General features: G+C 31.9%; 2 protein-coding genes and 1 pseudogene across 4 annotated transcripts; all 3 read left to right on the top strand.

The window, feature by feature from the left end:
* The first annotated feature begins 1,703 nt into the window (after positions 1–1,703).
* Positions 1,704–8,902, top strand: LOC149885518 (uncharacterized; annotated as a pseudogene).
* Positions 8,903–14,115: 5,213 nt separating this feature from the next.
* Positions 14,116–15,465, top strand: LOC149885519 (uncharacterized). Its single transcript, XM_090094459.1, has 3 exons — positions 14,116–14,365; positions 14,639–14,725; positions 14,849–15,465. Exons 1-3 carry the CDS (start codon positions 14,357–14,359, stop codon positions 15,410–15,412), a joined length of 660 nt encoding a protein of 219 aa, XP_089950585.1. The 5' UTR covers positions 14,116–14,356; the 3' UTR covers positions 15,413–15,465.
* A 4,424-nt stretch (positions 15,466–19,889) lies between these two features.
* Positions 19,890–27,196, top strand: LOC149885520 (uncharacterized). 3 transcript variants are annotated; one of them, XM_090093362.1, is made up of 4 exons: positions 19,890–19,991; positions 25,870–25,932; positions 26,155–26,241; positions 26,375–27,196. In XM_090093362.1, exons 1-4 carry the CDS (start codon positions 19,905–19,907, stop codon positions 26,939–26,941), a joined length of 804 nt encoding a protein of 267 aa, XP_089949488.1. In that variant the 5' UTR covers positions 19,890–19,904; the 3' UTR covers positions 26,942–27,196. The 3 variants fall into 3 exon arrangements, with proteins under 3 accessions (XP_089949488.1, XP_089949490.1, XP_089949489.1); XM_090093364.1 differs by lacking the exon at positions 19,890–19,991 and adding an exon at positions 20,012–20,155 and having other exon boundaries at positions 22,636–25,932; XM_090093363.1 differs by lacking the exon at positions 19,890–19,991 and adding an exon at positions 20,012–20,155.
* The last annotated feature ends 447 nt before the right edge of the window (positions 27,197–27,643 follow it).

Raw genomic sequence — 27,643 nt, forward strand, 5'->3', positions numbered from 1 at the left:
AGGGAAAAAAGTAATATACCAACAATTAAAAATATAACAAAATATTTCTATTTTCCTTATTACTGTTTTTAAAATTACAACAGTATAATTAAAGAATGGAAATAAATTCCACACCTTTTATGCTTGAAATGAAACTAACGATACAAAAAAATATTTCATCCGTCTGAACACATTAAAATTTAAAAAACGCTTAAATCTTTAAACAAGAAAATAGGGTAATTTGTGTGAAAAAAGATTAGTCAGACACATGAATATATAACAAATTTATGTAAAAAATCTTCCACAAAAAGCAATCTATGATTGCTATTGTCGTGATTTCAATGTGCGTCATTAATTAGTTTTGCTAATAACTGACAAAAGTCACACGTTTTTATTATTATTATAATAATAATAATAATAATAATAATAATAATAATAATAATAATAATAATAATAATAATAATAATAATAATAATAATAATAATAATAATTATTATTATTATTATTATTATTATTATTATTATTATTATCCTTATTATTATTATCCTTATTATTATTATTATCATTATTATTATTAGTATTATTATTATTATTATCATTATTATTATTAGTATTATTATTAGTATTATTATTAGTATTATTATCATTATTATGACGTTTTGTATAATGATTATTAATTGTTGGTAAGAGTCGCAGGGTTGTATTTTTAAAGTATGTATGTATGTAGCGAGCAATTTTTTTTTGTGGGGGTGATGGTAACACTGTTGATGAGGAGGAATTAAAAAAAAAAAAAATTAAATGCGTTGAACAACAGCTCTATTTAAATCTTTTATGATAAATTTAAAATTTATATTAAGAGCTTTTTAAAAAAATTAAACTCATAGTGATAATTCTTAACTAAAGGTTGTTGCTGGCCACGTAGGAAGAATGTTGAAAACAATTCTCAACATTTCAACTTAGCAACAGCTTCTTCTCCTTCTCAACAGCTCAGGTTTAAAAACGCTCAAAACCAAAGTCTGGAAAAACAAAAACAAAATCTGGAAATCGGTGCCAAAGAGTTCAACACAAATGTCCGAGAAGTTAACAAAAAAACTAATCTAAAAAACTTTTGAAGGATGACCTTTGCTAGTGGTTCACGATCTCCAGCACTGTATTTTGGTGATAGTTAAACTCACTAGTTCAATTAAATCTGAAAAAGTATGAAACCAGCCCTATAAAGCCACTTCATCATTTTAAAAGCCACATAAAAAATATTTTGGACGATCTTCCAGAAAAATTGAGCTTCAGAGAGAAAAGTATTCAAAGACACATTAAAATTGTGTTTTTGTGGTTTGGAGAAAGAGACAAAATACGTAGAGAAGACAATCGACTGAAAAATATTGTTTTCTATTACAGGGAATGTCTGGGTCCCGATAGGAACCGAACGAACCCCGACCCGAACGGGTACCGGACACCGATAAAAGCTAAAAATATTTTTATCAGACTCCGATTACCCATTCGTTTGGCAAAATAACTTTATCTCACCCTTTATTTGAAATGCTTGACTCTGATTGGTTGTTACAAAATACCCAAGGTAAACCAAAACCAGTAAAAGCGATCGTAAAGCATCATTGCGTGTCAGTATTGTTTCCTTTTCCGTTTGTTGAAACAATGTTAAAATGGTTGTAATTTTAAAACTTTGAGTTTAAAATCGGATGTGTGTAAGAGAGAAAAACATTTCAAATATGTTTGCTTGCCACTCAAGTGCTCTGTCATCACAAAGTCTATGCGATGTTGATACTAAAAGCGAAGAAGGAAGTGAACGTGAAAAAGAAAATCCTACACTATCTTCAGATCCAAATGACCTACTACCCTATGAAAGCAAAGCCGAAAAAACAGTTAATACATTGTTTAATACAATTAGTTTAATTTCTTTGCATAGTGCTTGTAAATTTTTTCATAGGGTGCTACTTACCTTCAAGGCTTGTTTAAAGTTGCAAAAAATCAAAAGACGATGGGAGGCATTCAAAGTTTTGTTTAAAATAAACTTTAATCTTATGGTTAATTATCTGCCTAATTTTTGTTAAATTTGTCATCTTAGATGTCCGCCCAAAACTGAAGCGTTCCCGTATTCAAGGAAGTGAGGAAGGAGGTGCACGACAGAAACGCTCCCTAATTTGGCAGTATTTCCGGGAACCAACTGATTTAGAAAATGGAGCTCATCAACTGTTGGGGAAATTCATCTGCTGCAAATTTTGTCCATGCAGTCGTTTAAATGTTTTGACGGCAAACAGATCATCAACATCGACTGGTTGGCGCCACCTTTTAGTCTCATCATCCTAAGGAACATCTTGGTTTGTTAAAAACTAAGGAATCGATTAAAGAAACCGTAGGACCATATTTTTAAAAAAATTAAATTGAGTTTTATTAAATTGTGCTGTCAGTAACAGATAACTGTCGATAATTCCTGATACTTATTGATATTTGCTTATAATAATTGCCGCAAATAGTTTTTATAATAAGTGATGTTTGCTACAAATTGCTTATTGTTACCTAAAATTTCTGTAAATTTCTAATAGTTACTTAAAACCTCTAATCATCGCTATAAATTGCTTTATAGTTACTTAAAATCGCTACAATCTGTAATAAGCTGTAAATCCCTACTGCTGCCTAAAATCTTTATGCATTCTACAACTCTGTGATAGTTTGCCACACTGACCAATTTCTAGTGAAGGGCTTTTTTCAAAGTTCTATTTTTGTTTACGATTTATTATAATTCAATCCAATTTTACAGTTCACTCTGCCCGATGGTCTAATGGATCGTCACGTTGTCCAATCAAGCAAAAAACGAGAGAGCGCTGGTTTTTATCCTGCCACACACTCCTAGCAGCAACTCTGTGACCTTCTGTTCTGACATTTTGTTGCTAAGAACTCGCTGTCTTTTAATGCTGCTGTATCACCAGAGCATCAAGAGTAAAAAGTTATTTGTTTACTTTGTCACATAAAACAGCTAGAATGTGATATACTTGTTTCTGCTGAGGAGTACTGGCGAGCGGTATTTCCAGGCTTATAGATAAGGCAATAAGTCAGGCTACAATACCCTAAACTATTTTTCTGTAAAAATTTTCATTTTACTGACATAATTAGTCTACAAACAAATGAATGTAAAATATTTAGAGCCTTATAGACTGTCAAATAAAGGAACTTTTTTGCTTTTAGATTGACTAAGGGTGCTGGCTGTGACCCGCGGTAACGACCGATGACTCCGCAATGTTTGTCGAAGTGCCTTGACAAGGTGGAATCTAATTTGAAGTCTCATATTGCAGAAGAATTAAACAACAAACTTAAGAAGACGTCTACGCTATGGCTATAACTCACGATGGGTAGACTTCGTGTACCAATGACAAATACTTCTCACTGACAGAACACTACGCTGTTGCCAAGGAACCACCGGAACTGAAAAAGCTAATGCTCAGGTGCTCTCCGTTTAAAGAACATAGCACAGGCAACAACATCGCTGTGTGGTTGCAAGATGAAATGGAGCAACTGGAGCAAGACATACCTGCATTGAGAGACCTCTACCTGTTTTGCGTAACTGACAAGGGGCAGAATGTTTTTGGTGGAGTCAGAGATGCTGTTCGCAATCGAGAAACAGAAGAACCTATGTTCTAAAGCAAACTGAACTAAATTGCTCATATTCTTCATAACTGTTTGAAGAGAGCAAGTGGGGAAGAAAAAAGGCAAACTAGCACCTCACTGCCAACTCCTCAAGCGGCCGAAGACAGCCCCGACGAATGGCAGCCAGAGCTCCTTGGTCTCCTGAAAAAATTGCGCGATCTGACTGCCCTTGCTCATCAGCCAAAGGCCTGTGAAAAGAAGAAAATTCCTTTCAAGAAATTGATATCATCCGCCCGAACCTGTTGGAATTCAAAGTGCGCCACCATCAAATCAGTCTTGGAAATCAAACCAGCTCTGCTCCTTCTTGCTGGATACTCAAGACACGAACGTGATGCATCGGGACTCACTGAAAATTTTTAGAAGTTTATTCCGACACCAGATGAGTTCGAGAAACTTGTGGAGATTTAAAAATTCTTGAAAGAAGTTCGACAGATCAGTGAAAAATTAACCGCAGACAATGCCCCTACTATTTACCTTGTTGTTCCACAACTTCACCATCTTCAGGGATTTGCCGATCATATGCCAAGTGGTCTGGGAAAGAAGTTCTCTCTTCAATTCAATGAAAAAATTAGCTCCGAAATTGGAATGTTTGGTTCCAGACAAATTGTCTACCTGGTTGTCAACTACTTGGACACATCTTAAAAATGTGAGTGAAAAATTATTTTGAAATGTTTTTAGTCAAAAGTTGCAATGTAAGTGGTTGTAGTCTACTTTTGTGCAAGTTCCCAATCCACCATTTGAAGTGCAAGTTGTCAAAAGTAGCATCTAAAGTTGCTAATGATAATAAGTGCTACTAATGATCTGAAGTAATGCTATCTAAAGTTGCAAATAATTAAAACAAATGAGAGGGAGTAGTTGCGAATAATTCCAAAAATGCAAATAGATGTAAATATTTGGACACAAACTCAGTAATAATTGGTTAAAGTATGAAAAAGTCTGACTATCTGCCCTTAAAGTCAGTCTTTTTGCCCATTACATTTTTCAGACAAATACATCAAGTTCTTCAAAGCCAAGTTCAAACAAACAAAATTCAGTCTCCAGAATGTGGCAAAGGATCCTGAAGAAGTTGTCAAAAAGTTTGTTTGGCAAAAGTGGGGAAGACTCCGAGATTGAACCATTCTTCGTTAACGGCAGCCTTCGGCACTCACAATATGGGAGCTTCTCTTTGAGCTTTATCCAGCCAAAGAAGCAGAAAAAGAGCGCAACTGGATTGAAAGGAGATTTTTTAGCCTATGAAAATGATGTTGAGCCAATTTCTGCATGGATGGGAAAGCCAAAGCAGTTCTGGGTGACAAAAAACGAAACATCTATCCAATTCTTTCCAAGGCTGCCTTTGCTATCCCGAGCATTCCTGCAAGTTCAGCATCCTCAGAGCGCTTGTTCAGCGCTGCCAGCCTGACAGTCACAGATGGAAGAAACCGTATGGATCCTCTGAAAGCTGAAAAACTGCTCTTCATCAAGACTTCTCTCAGTTTAAGAGAAAAATGTTGCTTAAATTCTGCTTAGAAGCCAAAAGCTCTTCATGAAATCCATATGAGGACCTAAATGATGACATCGAGGAAGCCCCTGTTGATGCAATTAACATAATGGACATGTATGACATTGAAGAAGACAAAGAATTTGTCGAAAATGCTTTTTTAAAAATTGGTTTAGAATTCCTCCAATTTATTTTTGCTAAAAAACTCATGAAAACAGTCAGTTTTTTTGGGAGAAAAAAAGTTCAATACCCGAACGGGTACCCGATAATTTATAGGTTTCGTTTTCTTAGCTGTCGGTGCTCGATAACCCGTTTGATGATTGTTTCTGGTTTTCGGGATATTGGATATTTAGCGGGTTTATACCCGAACGGGTTTGGGACCCGAAAAGTTTTTTGAAATTACCCGTTCGGTGGCCGAACGGGACCCAATGATATTCCCTAGTCTATAATACAACGAAAGATATATGTAGTGCAAGGGTAAAAAACTTATGTAGAATATTGTTGAATTGTTCAACTCTGCCTATTTACTATCACAATGCAGGTCAACAAAGACAATTCTTCGTTTGTACAATCTTGGATTTCAACATGTCATTTTCTTCCAACCAGTTTTTGGTATAAATCCTTATAAGATTTGCAACTCTATGGCATATACCACTTCTCAATTACAACAATTCTTCCAGAAGTTGCACGCATTATTTCACCAAGTTCCCTGCAAACCGAAAATGAAGAACAAGTCTTTTGTAAAATCAAACAAGTAAGTTTGAACACTCCTTGAAAACTTGAATGAATACGTGATAACAGCATCATTCGAATCCAAGCATAGTATACTGAAAGAGAAAAACTTCAACTTAATGAAAACAAGTTCAGCCTCTAAAATAACAAAGTTTAGTAAAGCAACAGGTATCATTTTAACGTTATATATATATATATATATATATATATATATATATATATATATATATATATATATATATATATCAGAACAGACAAAAGTATCAACTGCCATTCATCATAAAATACTAGAAGCCTTTCATGTGAAAAAAAGTGATTTTATACCAGGATTTTGATTTCAGGAATGAAGGTCCTAATTTAATGCATTTTAATAAAAGCAACCTTTAATCAGTGAAGTTTACATTTGAGAAGCTGTTGGGAAAAATGCATTGATAAGAAATTTAAACTTCAAATAGACTTATTAAATACGGTTACAGATACAGAGGTTATTTTATACAGCTACGGGAGTTCGAAGAGCACGAGTTGATTTTAAAGAAAAACACTTTGAAAGTTTACGGGTAATCCTGGAGTTAACAGCGTAAAATAATTTTACTTTCTTGTTTGAAGAAGCTCTACGATGGTGAAAATGAAATTAATTATTCTTACAGTAATGTTACAAAACGTAAAAAAAAAAAATTTAATTACAAAAAATTTCAAAAAAAAGAATAAAGAAATATTAAAAAAAAAAAAGAAAAACAAAAGAAGACCCTGATTCGAAAGAAAATTAAGAGTTATATCATTGCTAATTTATTATTATTGTTGTTGTTATTATTATTATCATTGTGATTATTATTATTGTTATTATTATTATTATTGTTATTATTATTATTATAATTATTATTAATATTATTATTATTATTATTATTGTTATTTTTATTATTATTATTATTATTATTATTATTATTATTATTATTATTATTATTATTATTATTATTATTATTATTATTATTATTATTATTATTATTATTATTATTATTATTATTATTATTATTATTATTATTATTACTATTACTAATTTTATCATTTATAATAATAATAATATAATAATAATAATAATGTGATTATTAATATCATTACTATTATCATTAATACTATATTTATAAAAATAGTATTAATGATAATAGTAATGATAATAATAATAATAAAAGAGGTAAACAGAAATTAAATAATAAAAGAGGTGAACAGAAATGCATTTAAAAAAACAAGCAAACAACTACTTTTAAATTTATCTACTTGGGTTTTTATAAATACTTTAATAACATTTCAAGTCTTTAGTAATAAGTTTATTTTACGCCGCTTAACTGCAGTATTACCAGTTTACGAAAGGTAAGCTGACAATAGCTATCAATATTGCAAACTGAAGTGAAAACAGCTTACTTGAAACTGAAAAGAGTTTTTGCGTAGAAAATGAAAGACTTCCGACCACAAAGATTTTTTAGATATCACAGTCTCGGAAAAATATTAACGAAAAGTTTAGTAATGCATATAATATAATGCTGCAAAATATTTTGGTAAATATAAATGTCTATATTTCCCTTCAATTGTTTTATCTATTATTGACTGTTTCTGGAAGAAAACATGTCGGCTTTTAAGAATTTTATACTTGACGTCAAATTCTTAATGTGATCAATCCCGCGAAGTGAATACGTCACACGTGTTTAAACGAACATTGCACGAAAGATAAACGAAATTTTCTCAAACCGGGTTTTAAATCACCCGAGAATTATATTTACTTAAACGCCTTTAATGAAAGTAGCTTCAAACTGCTGTTTATATTGAAGATATACGACATACAAATCCAGTCGAAAATTTAACACTAAAAGCACTGTGAAGGGTTTACTGACCCTTTTTGATGTTTATGCCTATTATTTAAAATAGTATTATATTCAATTTTTGTTACCTAACATTTGATAAAAAATAAATTCTTGTATTCTTATGTAATTTTATTTTAGTCTTATTTTTTTTGAATAAAAAAATTTAATCTTATTTAAATTCCCGTGAGAGGTCATATGACCCCACAGTGATTTTTATGCAAATATAAAAATCTTAACAAGATTTCTTAGAACATGCATGATTATAATGTTTACAAAAGTGAAAAGCAATAAAGTCTAAGATTTTTACATATATTTGGAGTATTACATCACTTTTTTTGTTGGTTTATGAAATAACGATATCTATTAAGTTGTATATTTGCTGAGTTGCATCATTCTTTTTTGTTAGTTGAAAACATTAAACTTTCCATTTCAACATATATTTGCTGTATTGCATCATCTTCATTAGGATATATAAGCTCACAGTGCATTTGTTATCATTTGAACTTCGCCTTTCAATTCAACATTACTTATCTGGGCTAAGATTTTGAAATTTACATCATGTCAAGTTTTTAAAGGTAGATAAAAATGAGATAGTATAAACGAAGAATGTGCGGAGTGTTGTGAATCGCAGTTATCAGAAAACTCGATGACTCAAAGGCTAAAGGTGGATCAATATTAAACTCTATTAACAACAAACTACCATTTCAAATGGATTTACCGGGTCATAATTTTACTGGACCTGGTACAAAATGAGATGAGAGACTAACTTACACCAAAAGAATATAGTAAACCAATAAAAAGAGTTGATAATGATGCATACCATCATGATGTATGGGATCTATTAAAGAAAGAGACATCAATTTGCAACAATGTATCTAATAAACAAATGTTGGAAGACCCTTTTCAACAATAAGTTGAATATGTATTTTGTTTAAAAGATTATTAGAGCAAAGATGAAGTTCGGAATGATACAAAACATATCTAGTGTATCTGACTCTTCAAAAAAACCTAAAAAAAAAAAAACCCCAAAAAAGTATATCATTTAATACTTGCTTTAAGAGTTTCTTTTACAGTATCTGTAGAGCAAAATACTATTCCAGTCACATATAAGATTAAAGATTATAATGGTGAAGACGTGACAGGAACATATTATGAAGAAAAATTGGAAAAGACAAAAAAAGATGTATTTGGAATTGAAAAGTGATTGAGAGAAACCAAAACAATGTCTTTAGTAAAATTTGGTTGGTTATCCAGAAATTGTTTAATGATTTTTTTTCAAATCTTCTTTGGAGCTGCAATGGGTAAAATATTACCATGTGTTGATGATTGTCTAATGGTTACGATAGAGATACTGAATGTTCTGTAGCAATAACTATAAACGAATAAAATTTTACCATGTGTTAATAATTGCTTAAATGGTTGAAATGAGCTATTTCATACTGCGACATTTTTAGCCACTAATTTGACCCTGTGTAAATGGTTGAGCGTATGATCGATTATTGCGTCGTTTTATAAAAATATGCAAAAAAAGATGATGATCTAAGAAATTAACTCCATTGGTTAAACATTGGTTAAACATTGGTTAAACATTGGTTAAACATTGGTTAAACATTGGTTAAACATTGGTTAAACATTGGTTAAACATTGGTTAAACATTGGTTAAACATTGGTTAAACATTGGTTTAAACAATTGGTTTCTGAAGATTTGTGTCTATGCTTTGACATACACTACCGGCAATTAATTTGAGACCAGCGGTTAAAAACGGTATTTACGTTTCAAAAATAAATATATCTGATTATCATATTTGCACTTCTTTATTTTTGGATCAAAAATAGATAGAGCACAATAAATAAGTGGATAGAATAGGATATGGGCATTTTTGCACCCAAAAATTTGCTTATGTACAAAAGTATACAAAAGTGTATGTGCTGAGTTCTTCCAGCATAAAAGACAATACAAATATTATTTTTAACTACTACTTAACTTTGATTAATGACTTGTAACTGATATTGAAAATATAATTTTTCTCATTGGTAGTTTCTTGTAGATACTTTATGTAGATCCAATATAGTATATAATGACTTTCAAAGGAATATACAAATATTGCATTATTTGAACTGTTTATTTTTTTTAGTTTCTATTTTGTCGTACTAAAATGGCTCCAGTTCGAGAATTAAGCTTTGAACAGAGAGTTCGCATTGTTTTACTTGATGAAGAAGGTGTTTCAGAAAGAAAAATTGCCGAAAGAATGAAAATATCAAAGACTGGAGTTCACAATACAATCAAGTGTTTCAAGGAAACTGGTCAATATTGTGACTTACCACGACCTGGACAGCCTAGAAAGATAGATGAACATGGTGTTCGTCGTATTATAAGATTATCTGTCAAACAGAAAATTAACAGCTCTACTAATAATAACTTGTTTGTATCCGGACAATAAGAAACCGTTTGATGAAAGCTGGACTTAGAGGGCGTGTAGCTGCCAAAAAACCGTTGCTAAGGAAAGCAAACAAGGTGAAACAACTACAATGGGCTTGCAAACTGCCAACTGGACAATAAGTCAATGGAAAACAGTAGTATGGAACGATGAGTCCAAGTTTGAATTATTTGGCAACAAGAGAAGAATATTTGTACGCCGGCACCAGAATGAACGTTACATTCCGCAGTGCATTGTGCCTACTGTTAATCATGGAGGAGGTTCAATGATGATATGGGGTTATTTTGCAGGTCACAAAGTAAGAGATTTGATCAGAGTTCGTGGAATTATGAATAAGGAGCAATACAGAGAAATTTTGGAGAATCATGCCGTTCCATCTGCTCATCGAATGGTGGTTCGACGCCAGCCTGTTTTTATGCAAGATAATGACCCAAAACACAAATCTAAACAAATTATCTGAATTAACTAGTAGAAGAAAAAACCCTTACTTTAATGGACTGGCCTGCGCAGTCACCTGACCTCAATGCCATTGAGCTTCTTTGGGATGAAATAGACCGGTATGTGAAGAAATTCCAAGTAAAATCTAAGGAGCATTTATGGGAGTTACTGCAAAAGGCTTGTAAAGCTGTAATCATGGAAACTTTAAACAAATTAATTTTTCGTATGCCAAGAATATGTGAATCAGTAATGAAGAAACGTGGTGATTATTTTGATGAACGCAAAGTTTGAAACTTGTGCAAAATGATAAAGACCTTATAATTTAACTTTTTGATGTTTGTTAAGTTTTCTATTTGTTTAGAAATATTTGTGAAGGAAACTAAATAAAGTATATTTCATGAACTAATTTGTAGTTTCTTTATTCACTGAGATAGAAAAAAACATAAACGAAAATATAACTGATAGATTTTATTGATTTTTAATAGAATTACTGTTTTCTCATCACTGATCTCAAATTAATTGCCGGTAGTGTATGGTCAAAAATGAGATAAGCCAGCTCCTGCTTTTTTCTGCTACTATTAAACCTAATTAGTACAGTTTTTAAAAACTTTATTGAGGAAAAATAGACCTGTTTCCAGGTGTGACTGGAATCATTTTCCCTCTGATTGTTAGGCTACCATGTTGGTAATACGAGGTAATCCTTGCATTCTGGCAATGACTGATGATACAATTGGTTTACCTCCAAAAGAATCATTTGAAAGTAATGTTTGAAAGTTTTGATATTTTCTTCGAGCTGTACAGAAGTGTTACAGATCAATGATCGTAGAACACATTGTGCATCTCTTTTCTAATTTTTTTTGGAGCTCCTCAGAACATTCAGAGTAATGAGAATTTCTAGTGCATGGCTTTACCTGGATTGAAGAAAATTAAAACAGTGAAGAAAATAACAATTTTTGTGTCACCTTTGATCAAATTTTCGGAGCTACTTTTGTTAGTTTTCATAAAATCCTCTTAGATCTTTCTTTTATTGAAATCCAAGTACATTTTTACAACTTTTTGTACTTTTTTAATCATAAAAATTCCTATTCACATTCATGTAAATACAAAAATCAGATTGTTTTGCAGAAGTTTTAATAATTTTTACCTGTATTAGCCATTTTCGGATGTTTACAATGTAAAACACAAAATAAATGTTAATTATTTAAAACAGATTTGTAAAGAGATTCGAAAAAAAAAAATAGATAATTGAATTTTTCAAATTAAGAAAATTGCAAAAAAAGGGATAAGAAAGGTTAAATCTATAAATGTTGCAATCATGTGAAAGCTTGTTCCAGCTCAACAGAAGTTGATACAAGATCTTGAAAACAAAACTGCAATAACTTGCTTTAAATGCAATAAATATGATTGTTATAAAAGTCTTCTTGAAAAACCTTAAGCTTGGTAAAAATGCATGGTAATAGAAATAGTTTGATGTAAAACATAAAAAAAAGATTTTATTAAACAATTGTTATTTTAGCTGATTTGGTGTCTATAAAATCTTAAAACGTCTTAGGGAAACTGGATCTGCTCTTCTAAAGGTAAGAAAATCCAGAACATCCAGTCTTATCAAGAACACCAGAAAAAAATCAGGAGAAATCCAAAGAGAAGCACGAGGAAATTGGCTTTATCAGAAAAAGTCAGAACCACGCAAACCATGTAATGAGTAGATCTAAAACTTACAGCATTCAAAAAGAACAAAGCTTAATTACTGCACAAGCGAAACGGTTGAGTAGAGCGAAGCTTCTTGTGAATAAGCTTAAGCATAGCACCCAGTGCTGTGACAAGTAAGATATTATTTACAGTGCAATTAATACACAATAATCACAACAGCCGGTTTAACGCACAGCGAAAAGAAGACATCCCAGTGAATGAGCGAATAGGTTATCAGCGCAAAAGCCAGCATATGTTATGGTTTGGGCAGGTCCTTGTGCAGGTCAAACCTTAATAGCTAAAAAAACGCCTCTAATCTTTAATGAAGAGGAGGAAAAAATAAAGCAACATGTTTACTTAAAATTGTTAAAGAAACATTTGATTCCTTGGATCAATAGGAAGCTGAAAGAGATTGGTATCACATATCGACAATTCGGAGCTTATCTGAACAACTGCAAATGTTGTTCAAGATTGGTGCAAGGATAATATGGCAGGACTCTGTGGAAAGGATTTATGACGTCCCTCTTTACCTGATTTAAATCCAATGGATTTTGCTATTTGGAGTATTTTAGAAAGTATATATGCTCATCTTTTCACTGAAGTGTAACATCGCTGAATGATTACTTAAGGAATTTCTGGCACAAAATTTCACCAAAGACCATCCGTGTTTCATGTAATCAGGTTTCTGAGAGATTAAGGCGAGTGGTAAAAGCTGAAGGAGGTTACATCAAAAAATAATTTCTCATTTTTATTAGTATAGCTAGCCACTCATGCAAAAAATCACGTTTCCTTATTTTTGTGAAATTTTTAAAATAAAATCTGTCTACTCAAGGTCTGATCACCCACTGTAATTATTTCATGACATTTTAAAATGAATATTGGAACTTAGATATTTTTAAGGATGTATTCAAAACTGAACTTCTTACCAATGAACCCTGGAAGATGAGGGGGGGGGGGGATGATTGCAATACAAAAACAAGTATCTAAAGTGAAGAAAATATGCAAATCAAAACACAAAAAATGCGTATAAATAGCAGAAAGGGTATTTGAAAATATTTGCATAAAAATCCTTTTTCAAGAAACACGGAGTTTTTTAAAAAAGAAGATAGAAATACGTGAGTGTTCTTTAAAGATAAACACTCTCGTTTTGATACAAGTTTCTCGTTTTCGTTTTCGATCTCGCTTTGTAGCTAAAAGGTTGTCTGAGCATTGTGTAAAGGGAAAATCAATATTTTATTTATTTGAAGCAAGAACTCAAGTTAAATTCTGTGGCTTAAATTTAGAATGTATAAAGTACACAGGGAAACGCAAAAATACTTTGTGTGAATCCGAAAGTAACCAAGTGCCAAATCAGTATTATCTGATGTTCAAAGTTATGCAATAAAAAAAAAAAGTCAACAAGTAACATTTAACAGGCGAAGACAAAAGTCGCTTTACGTAATTGTATGACGTAGTGTTTGGAATGCTCGCAAGAATATTCCTGATCATTCCTGCTTACAAGTTTCAACAGGGTTGATTAAGTGTCAGTTTCTTTGGAAAAATGTTTGTTTAAATTTTATTTAAACAGTTAAAGATAAATTAAAATTTACTATTTAAGAAGAAAATTAACTTTCAATTACTTTTTATTTTAATTTTTTAATAGCATGGTTGGAAGTTTTGTGATGTCACAAAATACTACCACCAAAAGTTTTTCACCACCATCACCACCATCAGCTCCCCAATAAGCACATTTGCATATTGTCATTGTTGACATAGTTCTTTAAATATTAATCTTATGCAAACCCCTTTAAAGCATAGTTATCAACTCCACTTTTTATTTTGATTTGGTCATTTTCATAGTGATTTGTCATTTTGAATTTTTAAAATTATTATTATTAGATTTGATAGCTTCTCTTTTTTTTTTTTTTATTTCCTTTTTTGTTTTTGTTTTTCAATTGTAAACATAAGATTATAAAGATCTTTTGGAAAAACTGGTAAAATAATTTGGATCATAGTTTCTAATTGCCATGCATCTATTATATCTGTTCACGCTTTTAGACCTGGATTAAAAAAAAAATCTTTACTCTTTTGATTCTAGTATTAACAATATAAATATGCCACAGGTATCTATTTTATTTGGAGATTTATGACGGTGGTGACGACGACGACAACGACGACGACGACGACGACGATGATGATGACGATGACGATGATGATGATGATGACGATGATGATGATGACGATGATGATGATGACGATGATGATGATGATGATGATGATGATGATGACGATGATGATGATGATGACGATGATGATGATGATGATGATGATGATGATGATGATGATGATGATGATGATGATGATGATGATGATGATGATGATCAATTTCTTTATAGATTTCTGGTACAATTGCTTCTGTGAGCAACAAAATAAAATACGGCATCGATAAAATCTCAAAGACTGGTTATGTTTACTGTCCCAAGGTAATTAGTTTTAGGTAAAGATAAAAGGATAACTTTGATTTTGATGATGTTGATAGTGACAACGATGTTTATAAGTTACGCTCAAATTTGAAAGTTTTTTGCGTTTTTTTTTATGATTTCAAGGAAGAATACATTTTTTTCGATGTTTTGATTCGAAAAAACAACAACGCCTTTGTTACTATTCGAATTGAGAGTGATAATTCTGCGCTCGATCAACAGTTAGAGATTTGGAGAAATGACTTTCTTTTATCAATTAAAAAGTATGTTGTTTTTGACAACATCTCATCCCTTTCTGGACACCCAAACCCAACGCACAAGGTGACGAGCAGCACCACCTGGAAAATCAGCGAAGGAGATGAAACTCCAGTGTTAACAACTTTGAGCGTTTCTGAGGTTTTGAATACACCTGAAATTGGTAATGACTTTAATGTTCAAGGCATTCTTGAATTTTGTGAGGATGAGGTGGGTGAGGGACAAGGTCTGACGGAAGGTCTTCCGTATTGTGTTGTCAAACTTAAGGATAATGAAAGCGAAGTTATAGCGTACATTTGGGGAAATCTGAAAGCTCAGTTAATTGGTGGTAGAGCATACAAATTGGAGTTCATGAAATTTGGTCAATATGAAGATTGCTGTGCAAAGCATCTCAGAACCACGCCAAGAACAATTATTACGGAAATTTTAGAGTAATTACTCAAAGATAAAATGTGTAATAAGTTAAAATAATACATTTATAAACTAGATATATTTGGATTTGAAACTCATAAGAAACTCGTAACGCTAGGTATTTGAGTGAGAACTTAGCATCTCCACCTTGGTGATATCATCAATTTTAAAAACGAACAATTTTACTCTACTATTTATGTTCAAATGGTTAATTTATAAGCTCTTACAAGGTGGGAACCTATCTAGACATATGTAGGTGAAGTTATCTCTTTCTAAGGTGGGTAATTCCAATGGAAGGTGGAACTATCTACCTTGGGGAAGATAACTCCATTCTAAGGTGGTAATATAAAGGGTGCGTCAGGTGTTTGATAATATCGCGTCACAATTTCGATGTTTCAGAATTTTTCAATTTTTACAGATAATTAATCATAGCAAATGATATATTAATACAAGCTATAAAAAGACATTCTGTAATTGTAGCATTACAGGCAGAACACAGCAATTTACAAATTGCACAAATTTTCTAAAGTTGCCCAATCTTTCGTTTTTAAAACTCGCAATGAATAAAAAAACAATTATGGTAGTTTTTATAAAGTGGTTAAACGTAAAAAGCATGAGCAACGCTCTGACTGCACTATAACACCTGAACTTATTCAGCAATTTTAGACTATTGTTGACAAGAACCTCCAAAAGTTAATGAGGTTTATCACTAAAGATCTGAGTGTCTCAGAAGCCAAACTCGAAGGACTGTTCATGAAAATCTTCGTTACAAAGTCTTCTGTGATGAGGAGAGGCTATTTTGTGTCAAGGATCACCAAAGAGAATTGTTTGATAAGATCCAAAAGGGTGTTAAACAAAATGAAACATCCTGATGAGAAAAATAAGCTTTCGTTTTTTCCAGACAAAAAATACTTTGACCAAGATCAAAAGGTGAACAGAAGAAATGACAGATGACAATGCGTTGACCTTTCCTAAGTTCCCACAGTCATGCACACAAAAATTTCTCTGGCTATTATGGTTTTGGAGGCTGTAAGCAATGAAGAACATGTGATGCCACCACATTTCAAGTAGGACTGAGTCAATTCTGTTGCTTACATTGAAGTTTTGGGTAATGTTGTTAAGTAATTTATTGATAAAATATAAAATTTAAGGCCCAACATTTTTTAACAAGACTCAGCACCACTGCATGCCGCTCAAAACACACAAGAATTGTTGGCAGACTGTTTTTATGATCACATTATCTTAAACTAGTGGCCTCCTAGACCTCCACATTCTCTAGACCTGAATCCATTAAATTATTATGTGTTGAGCATCGTTGAGATAAATGTTAACAAATCCCCACAACACCAAACTTTCTCTGAGCTCATCAATTGTCACGGGCAAAATTTACTATTTTGATACAAAGATTTGGAACCTTTATCATACCTTCAAAAAAGTAATGAGCTGGAAAAAGCTATTATATATTGAATTAACTTGAAGGTCTTAATGTAGAGTTTTTCGCTAAGTGAAATGTAACATTTACTTTTTCTATCAAGACTGGAAATAAACAATTCTCTGCAAAGATAATTCAAAGAAGACGATTGGTAATAAAGTTAATATTGAGTATTGTAAAATTTGGACAACCTGATACCGCTGCCATTTTTCTGTGTGGGTTTGTAAAGCGTAGCTTTTCTTTAGATTTTCATTGGTTTGTGCAAAAATAACTTGAACAGCTGTGAGCTTTCTCCTTCATACTAAGCATCGGCGTTACCGCACCGGCGGTAAAAATGCGTAAACCTGCGTAAAATTGAGTAAAATGGCGTAAAATACGCAAAAATGCGTAAAAATGCGTAATTACTGTGGTAATTTTGCTTAAAAAAAGCGTAATAGGCAAATTTACCGCATTTATCACTTTTTACCACTTTTTATTACTTTTTACAGCTTTTTTGCTGATTTCCGAGAAACTAAACAAGGATTTTTAAAATTGCTCTTTGTATTTCTATTACTAAATTTAACATTTACAGTTTTAAACAAACAAGTTATTGACAAAAAATTAATCATCTGATATTTCATCATCTGCCTTTAATAAAATGTTTGCATGGCCAGAGGCTCTGTACTTCTTTTTCTCATTCCCCTTCTTATTCGACTTCATTATATTAATTAGTTTTGCTTTTTTGCTAATACTGCTACTACTTTGTATTTTTTTGAGTGTCATTAGAATAAACAAATGAGAGACTTTGAATTTGGTTTTCACGTTGAGTCCCTTCATACTCTTCTTGTTGAGCTAGAGTCCTTCGACTCTCTTGAGTGTCTAGCTGTAGCTGTTGTTGCTCTTTAGTTTCAGGACTAGTTTGAGTTTCTGAAAAGCCTTTTCAGGTCAACCTCTTTTTTTAGTTTTAGTTTGACTTGGTGATCTTCATTGTTGGTGAGTCTTCTCAGTTGGTGGTGTGACATGTGGTAACTCATATGGCTCTTTTTCACAAGTTTTTTGCCAATCTTTTAGGCTAGAAGGAACCCTTGGGCGCTGCGCTGAAATCTGTCTTCTGTTTTTCAAAAACTCAAGGTCCACTGGATCCATAGCTTTATTAAGATCTGATGTTTCTAGCGAAGTATGACCATCAACCAATGACTCGTAGAACTGGATTGTGATTGGGTGATTGTCAATCAAATTCATAATGGCAGCTATCCTACCTTCTTCACTGTTTGCTACATTTTTGAGTGTATATCCTTTATAGTATGGTACAGAAGTGAACTCACATTATAGAATTTGACTCCAATTCCATCATTGGGTAGACTTTTCTCAAACTCTTCCATGAAGTTGTGTAGGCACTCTGCAACTAGAGGGTCACGCTCTTCAACGTCATTTACGGTTCTCTTGCAAAGCAAGTGGAGATTTAATAAATCTTTTTAAACTTTTTTGCATGGTCACCAGTTTTTTCAGAAGACCAGGAATCAGAGCATCGCTTACATTTTGCCAGAAGAAACGGTAAAATGTTGTATATACTACAAAACTCTAACTCATCCAGAATCAAACTTTGAAGATCTGGTTTGTTTAGGGTTTCAAGAGAGACCAGGAAATCAGCTTTCAATCTGAGGATTGACTTAAGCATCATAAATTTGGAATTCCATCTTGTTACCATTGGCTGAATGATCTTGAAAAATGATAACTCAGCAGCATCTTGAAACCAACAGTTTCAATAACTTAAAACGGGAGGTTAGAGAGGACTAGTGCTAGGGTTAGGATGGTATCAAATTCCAACTGTTGTGCACTTTGCGAAGGCCGCATTATAGTTTTATTAAAGTCGCCCATTTTTGTTTGGCGACTTGATGATGCACCATGGAGAAGGCTATCAAGCCTTTTGTTTTTATTAATAGGCCCAAAATATCCTCTTATGGTACTGGGCTTATTGCCTGTGCTTGAGGATTCCTCTTTTCTTGAAGCTCCTTCCCTTTATTTTCATTATCAGCTTTTGCATCTGGTGAAAAGATATTGGTGGTAGGGTCTGAAAGAAAATAGTGGAACTATAATTGTTAAAAAAGGATACAAATTACAATGTTTCAATAACAGTTCATAAAAGATGATGTGTTTTGGGTAATTCAAAAAAAAATTTTTTCATCAAAAAATGTCGCATTACACAATATCATAGTCAAGCTTGTATGGGAGGCTAATTTAATTTTAGGAGGTAATTAATTATCTAACAACTATCTGATATAAAAGAAAGAAGTAATTTTTTACGCTGTTTTATCCATAATTACCGCTTTTAGTTACTTTTAACACAAATTACCGATTTTTACCGTTTTTACCCAGTTTTAATGTTTTTACGCTATTTTACCGTTTTTTCTCATTTTTACGCAATTTTACCGTCTTCTGTAATAAGAAAGTAATACACATCATGCGTAGCTCGCATTTTTACGCATTTTACTGCATTTTACCGCACTTTACCAAAACTTTTTTAACGCCGGTGCGGTAACACCGTAGCTTACTTCATAGAATAAACAACAGTTGTTATTCCAATGTCACTCATTTTTAAACACCTCGATAATCCCTGACAACGGTAGTTATTCGCTTGTATATTACCAGAAGTAATAAAAAGTTGTGAAATTGGACAACTGTGGTTTAGCCCTTGTGTTCTTCAATAACTTTTTTTAAATTTGTTTTACATTTGTTTAGTAAATAATTTGTTTAGTAGTTTGACTTCGAAATTTGAGCCATGGTTCTCTTAACTGGTTTTGCGAGTTATCTCTTGAGTTATTTAAACATCTGTCTCTCACCCGTCTCAACACGTTGGTAAAAATTTACGAATTGAACAAATTTTCGTTTTATCAATGTAAATTCAATCTCATTTCTTGTTGATGTTGCTAAACCAAGTTTAAACTTTATTTATGAGACTATTTTATCTTCCATACTAGCGTGTCCATATTGTGTTTCGACCATCTCGTATATTTAGTAAGCTAACTATATATTGTCTGTGTAATTAGCTTTTACAAACATTAATCTTGTTTTTACGTAGTCTGTTGTTCTCTTCTTTTTTTTGGAATGCGTCTAGCTAATCAGTTTATATTATCAATATTTGCAATATCAGTTATCAATAAAAACCCAGAGCATAGGAATAAAGCTAATATGGTATATTTCTTGCTTTATTATAAAGTAGCCATCTTTTTTTAGCTTTTATAGTTTTTGGTTTTAATGTTTTAGCTTTTTTCTTTTCAACAATAAATCTGAAATAGATCCAAGTTTCTCCCAAGCCTTGAATGGCTTCTTCTTGAGACTCAAACTGTGGAAAGGCAGTAAGTTTCATTTTGAAAAGTTCTTTATAAACGTTAGGAGGTTAAAATTTTAAAAGCGAATTTGAAGAAGAAGAAAAGATGAATTAATACCAGTGATATGAGAAATCTTATCTGTTAGCTATAACTTCATGAATATATTTAGTAACTAAGACTATACTAATAGCCCAGGTGAATACAGTAATAAAGGTTAAACGTGGTCTTGAATTTACAGAGAGTTTGTTGCTAACAGAAATTCAATTGATACTCAATTTTATATAAGTTTTCAAACGTGTACTGTATACCTATGTAAAAAAATGATTTTGTGAGCATTGATTTTGTAGCAAGTACTGAAGTAAGTAATGAGGGTTGCTTTTTAAAATGATTTATAGCTTTGTTCTTACATTTTTATATTTTTATTTTTAAACTTTATAGCTTATTATTATTATTAGACTTTTTATCAAAGTTTTGTTTAGACTCTTTGTTTGAATTTCTATTATGAAGTTTAAAGTTCATTTCATTCTATTTAATCAGAGATTTTTACCGACCAAGTTATGTGAGTTAATTATGCATACCATACTAATCATAGCATAGTTGTTAATAAATTCTACTTTACACCAAATTTTATTTCATGATTGAGTTATTTTTTTTTTTTTTTATCATTTAAGAATTTCTACTTATTGTTTTTCAATCGTTATCATTAAGCTTTTAGTTCTTAAATTATTTTGATTTAAATATCAATAAACTATATAACTTAAATAAAAGTTATTTATTTGTTATCACGTTGTACATTGGTTTAGTTGACTTGCTGTTAAGTTTAAACTTTTCTAATTTTTTAATCCATTCGTTTACTACTTTGTTCATTATTTGTAACTTTTTAATTTCCTCTATTTTTAAATGGTGAGTTTTGAGTTACAACTATAGTTGTTAAATATCTATTACATATTCGTTTCGATATATTTATACGCCTAAACTATGGAAACGGGAATCCGAGAAATGGTCTATATATCTTATGGTCTTAATATCTGATGGTCTAAATATCTGTTGATCTAAACACCTGATGGGGTCTAAATATCTTAGATACGAACAAACTTGGGAAAGAAATTTTCAAGGAAGGGGACGGGGGAAGCAAATAGAGGAGGAAGGAGTGAAAATTTCTTTTGACAAATAACTAGAGTACTTTGTGAGTAGATTTTTTTATTAATTTTGGTAATATTTCTAAACAGGCTGGTTAATGCAACCTAATTTGTTATCTAAATTTGTTGATTAATTACCTAAAAAGGCAACAAAATGGAATTTTGGAAATTCGATGCTAGTAAGGAATACTATGATAAATTTACAGTTGAACAGTAAATTCATCATAACATCCCTTACTAACGTCCTCTTCGTTTTTTGTTGAAGTTGAAAATAAAATTGCATAGTAACCTGTTTACAAAAATACTGTTTTGATGACATGTTCATTAGCATGAATGCTCCTAATTTCGAACTGTCGTTTGAAGGTTTGATTCGTAGTGTTAAGCTATCATCGTTTCTGTGTTGTAAGTATATTTGTCGAAAGATGGCTCTTTTTTTTTCCATTCTCCAGGTACGTCATGTTCATTCCTAGCTCTAATCGTTGAAATTCTTCCGATTTTCCTCGCTCGTTATCGCAATGTCTGCTATTCATGATGTCTTCTATTCATGATGTTGTGGTCAGATTTATATTTGACAAACTTTTCTTTTTTGTTTATTTCGTTTAGGAAATTTTGTTGCTCTTATTATTTTGTTTGTGCTTTCTTCTATTTTTTTTTGTTATTAAAAGATGTATGCGAAGAAATGTAATTAAATAAAGTTTTGCAAGTAAAAAAATGCAGTTTTATGAAAGTAAGTAATTGAGTTAATATACTTAATTTCTATGCATGATTGGCATTTCTTGCATTCCATTCCATATCTTCTTGCGTTGACTTCAGCGTATCTGTTAAATTTGTACTGCCTTCCTCTAAAGAAGCTTTGTCGCATGTAGAGCTGATCGGCATCATGGCTTCGTTCTGTAGGGTTTGCAGATTAGGATGCATGTATTTCAATATTTTGTATTGATTCATAATACTTGCTTTCTTTAAGATGTCGCATTTTTGTTTTTTATAATTGAACCAGATGTCTGCTGTTGGATTTCCTTTGTATGTGACGTGGTACAAATCAAATCCTCGAGCCAATCCTTGATCACAAACAAATTATTCCTTAAATGTGACTGGTACTAAACATAATATGTAATTCTATAAGTAAAATAATGTATTTACCGATTAATCTTGTTCAATTTCTTTACATTTTTTAGTTTTTGTTAGTTCACCCACCCTCGCCGACCGACCGTACTATGAGATCTCTTTGCACGGTCGGTCGGTGGGGGAAGAGAGATTATAAGGACGGTTGGTAGGTTGATTGGGAAATTTGTACAGATTTCGTATTATTATACCACAAAATAAAAGGGGATTAATATAAATAAGCTTTTTTTTTTTTTTTTTTACCAGTTAATTACTATGACAACAAATCTACTATAAAAGCTAAAGCATGACACTTCGACATGTCAAGACAGGCTAAAGAAAAAAAAAATTGAATTTTTAGAAAACCAACTATTGGAAAGCCATGACCAAATGTAAGCACTAGAAATATATAAAGAACTAACAACTTTAACTAACAAACCTGAACATATAAAAGCAGTCTCCGAATTATGCGAAATAAACACAGAAAACGAAGAAAACAATACTAATAATGAAGACAGAAAATCACCGTGTATAATAGAAATTCACAACACACCAACTAAAGACACAACTACAAAACAAAATAACGAAACACAACAAGAAGAAAACACCATCGAGTTATCAAGCGACAAAGAACTAGAAGAAGGATACTGTAATAGGATCTCAGATATTGATCAAGGTTCCAGCATATTTAAACTAATCAGCCAAACTGCTTTGTAGCTGTTTGTATAAACAGGCCTCTGTTTAATTCTAGAACTTTCTACAATCTTTGAGCGCTTGCTTGAACTTTTAAAACATGTCTCTCAGCTTTTTGTAAAAGTACCGGTGCTTTAAACCAACTTTTCGGAGTTGCTACAGCTGAGTAAAAATATAGCAAGCATTAGTTGCATAAAGCTGCAGAGTTAGATGACATCAAAAGATCGCTTGCACCCATCAGACACATTTAGTTCTTACATATATCCAGACATTCCTTCATTTATATCCCAGTTACTATACTGTCCAAAGTTCCTGTTCCAATCACTCCGGATAGGGATCAACAATTTTCTCGGAGGAGAAAAGGCCTAGAGTACAATTTTACAAATGCGGATGATTGTAAAAAAGTCATCTTGTTCAACCAGAGGAAAAAATCACAGCCAATCTTCTTTAGGCACCAAGATTGGCTATGCTTTTGCAGTGTAACTCAAGGATTGGTTATACTCTTGCAAAAGTTCAGAGAAGGCAAAACTCAAGACAGATCTCTTCGTCAGACTGCAAATAAGAAAATTCATTGAGTGTAAAGAATTTGCCAAGAAGCTTTAGGGAACAAAAAAAGGCCTAGGATCAGTTTTGTTTTAGTTGTAATGGTTCATGGCTATCTGGGTAATCACAAGACTGAAAACGTTGCTAGTACATTAGGGCAATTCTGAGGGCAATGGCGAACATTATATCGTATTTTTAACATTAGTACCAAGTTATCAGAGATAAATGGTGATTTTAAAGGACAGCGCGAAGATTAGTTTTTTAACAAGCTCCTTATTAAATAACTTTCGTTAAAAATATTGGGCGATGACATTTTAGATTTAATATAGGAAGGTGAAGATGCTAAAGGCAAAATGGAGGTTGCTTGTTCAAGGAGTGATTCCGAATCCAATAACCTTCCAAAATACAGACTCTGTAGGAACTAAAAAGGCAACTAAAACCAATTCTTTCAGTCACAGCGTTTGTTACCAAAGTTATATAAAGCTTCCGAAATTAGGGATTAAAAGTTTTTATGGTGATATATAATTATGCGATCATCTATTGGGATCAATTTCCAACTGCATCAAGAATGAAGATCTACAAGACGTTGAGAAGTTTAGCTACTTGAAGTCAGAAAAAGTGGTCAAAGGACTTACGCTAAGTCAGGATAATTATAAACAAGAGGTCCAACTATAATTGGACGTAAAAAATTCGACGCAAAATTTCAGCTGAAGGTTTGTAGGATTTTATATACTTCCGTCCAATGTACAATAAACTTGAAATGAATATCAGAAATTTAAATGACTTGAATCTAGAAACCTGAACGTACGGATCAACTCACGTGGTATTCTCTCTGAATGATCGCTATGATTTCTGAAAGAATGCCGCATAAGTTGGATGTAATTATTTCAGGACGTTTTAATATGAATATTGGAATTTATATGATTTTAAGAGATGTATTCAAGGTATAACGTCTTGCATAAGAACGCTTTGGGGCGGTAAACAATAGCAAATCAAGAATCGAAAGAGAAGATAATCTGCCGATTAAAACACAGAATATGCATAAAAATAGCACAAACGATAATCGAAAATACTTGCATAACAATACTGTTTCAAGAAACAAGGAGTTTTTTTAACAAGGAAGATAGAGATGCACGAGTATTCTGTAAAGATAAAATCTCATTTCAATGTAAGAATGTAGCTCAAAGGTTGTCTAAACATTGTGCAGTGGGAAAGTTGATGTTTTACCTGTCTGAAGCGAGGACATAAACGAAATATTATTTTGTGCTGAGCCGAAAGTAACCAAGTGCCAAATCAGTCTTTTATGTAATAAAGATAAAAATCAATAGATAACATTTAACAGCAGAAGACAAAAGTTGTATTAGATAGTTGTATGAGGTAGTGTTTGCGATGGTTGCAAAAATATTCCTGAATTTTCCTGCTTAGTTTCAATAGAATTTATTAAGTGTAAATTTACAATCAAGATTATTTGAACTTTATTTAAAGATCAATTAAAAATACCTATTTAAAAACAAAATCAACTTTTAGTTACTTTCTACTTTATTTTTTTGTTTTAATTAAATGATTGAAAATTTTGCAAAATAATATCAGCGCACACCTCCAAATAGTGACCTTGAACAAACCTTTTTTTGCTGATTAAATATTTTTTAAAATCTTGTTATCGATTAACTATTTTTGATTTGGCATCTTTCACAGTGTTCATCGTGTTTATAGTGTTCGTAGTGTTCGTAGTGTTCGTAGTGTTAGTAGTGTTCGTAGTGTTCATGGCTATCTTTCAAAGTGTTTTGAGTTGTTTTTTGGATTTTCATTTTTTTTTTTTTTTTTATTCAATGGTGAAAATGAAATGGTGAATTCGATTTCTTGTTCTCCGCATTCAAGTTCTATCTTGTAGCATAGTCTTTAAATACTTCTTGTAATTCTATATCATGACTGTTATTGATATTTTCTACTGTTTGATGTATATCCTTGTATTTTGAACTTAATCGTCTGAAGATTTTCCGTTTATTTTTTCTTCTGTTATGTTTTGCATTTAAATTTTAAATATTTATACAATATTGTTTTTCATAGTTTTATTGTCGTTGGGATAACAATACGAATAATATCTATATACTGAACATCCACCTTTCCGCATCCACCTCATACATAATATCAATGAGATCTCATAGCGATATTTATTATGTATTATATAGTTTTCAGGAAAATATTGGTAGCATAATTTGGATTACAGCTTCTCATTTGCATTCATCTATCAGTTTACTCATTTAGATCAGGATTAAAAAAAACTTGTATTCTTTTGAAGCTCCCATGAACTATATGAATATGCTTAAGGTATCTATTTTTTGATGATGATGATGATGATGATGATGATGATGATGATGATGATGATGATGATGATGATGATGATGATAATGATGATGATGACGATGATGATGATGATGATGATGATGATGATGATGATGATGATGATGATGATGATGATGATGATGATGATGATGATGATGATGATGATGATGATGATGATGATGATGATGATGATAAATTTGTTTATAGGTTTCTGGTACAATTGCTTCCGTAAGCAATATAATTAAATACGATAAACAAGAAATTGTAAATACTGGCTATGTGAATTATCCGAAGGTAATTAGTTTTAAATGAAGATAAAGAGATAATTTGATGCTGTTAATAGTGAAAACGATGTTTATAATGCCAAACATAAATTTGAAAGCTTTTTACGTTATTTTTGTTTGTTTTTTGTTTTAATGATTTCAAGGATGGGTACAAATTTTTCGATATTTTGATTCGGAATAACAACAACGCCTTTGTTACTATTCGAATTGAGAGTGATAATTCTGCGCTCGATCAACAGTTAGAGATTTGGAGAAATGACTTTCTTTTATCAATTAAAAAGTATGCTGTTTTTGACAACATCTTGCCCCTTTCCGGTTATCCCAATAAAAATCACAAGGTGACGACTAGCACCACCTGGAAAATCAGCGAAGGGGATGGAATTCCCGTGTCAACAACTTTGAGCGTTTCTGAGGTTTTGAATACACCTGAAATTGGTAATGAGTTGAATGTTCAAGGCATTCTTGAAATATGCGAGGATGAGGTGGGTGAGGGACAAGGTCTCACAGAAGGTCTTCCGTATTGTGTTGTCAAACTTAAGGATAATGAAAGCGAAGTTACAGTGTACATTTGGGGAAATCTGAAAGCTCAGTTAATTGGTGGTAGAGCATACAAATTTGAGTTCATGAAAATCGATCAGTACGAAGATTACTCTGAAAAACATCTCAAAACCACGCCGAGAACAATTATTACAGAAATTTCAACCAATTAAAAACTTCCTTACAAAAAAAAAAAAGTTTAAGTAAATTTTTCTTGAATACCTAAAAAGTTTTGAGTTTGAAAAAAGTAATTAAAATTCAAGTGAAATGTAAATGTAGTGTAATGTAAATGTAGTGTAATGTAAATGTAGTGTAATTTAATTGTAGTGTAATTTAATTGTAGTGAAATGAAAACTTCTGAACTTTAATTCAACAGTTCAGTTGTCACATGTACTTCAAGAATACAGTTGTTGTTACATGAAAACAAAGTTATTTTGAACTTTTTATTGTAAGCAAAGCGTCGACTTCTTTTTAAACACATTTCATCAAAGATGTTAAGTATAATAATTTAAAATATCTTTAAACTGGAATACGTTAGGATTTGAAACTCATACGAAACTCCTACACTTTTACTAGTTTAATGAGTAAAATGTTTGAGTCGAGTAAAATATCAGTTGTAATTGTAATTTCTTCGGTTTTTCCATTCTTCACAGTTTCCTAGGGAAATCATAGGAAATCTCTCGTCATGAGGATGCACGTGTAAATATTGCTTCTTCAGGACCAAAGCCTTTAGCGGTAGCCTAAAATATTTCATACCAAGAACTTCTTTTTCAAATGAATCCTCATTTAACATACTAGTTTGTTCAAAAGCAAAGCCTAAAGCTACAACTTGTATCTGATATTAGAAAGTATTTAAATGAGTGTAATGTTGATAA

Source organism: Hydra viridissima, unplaced genomic scaffold, assembly GCF_058129835.1.
Source record: "Hydra viridissima isolate aposymbiotic clone 2 unplaced genomic scaffold, HvirCarnegie_v1 scaffold_7, whole genome shotgun sequence".
NCBI lineage: Eukaryota > Metazoa > Cnidaria > Hydrozoa > Anthoathecata > Hydridae > Hydra > Hydra viridissima.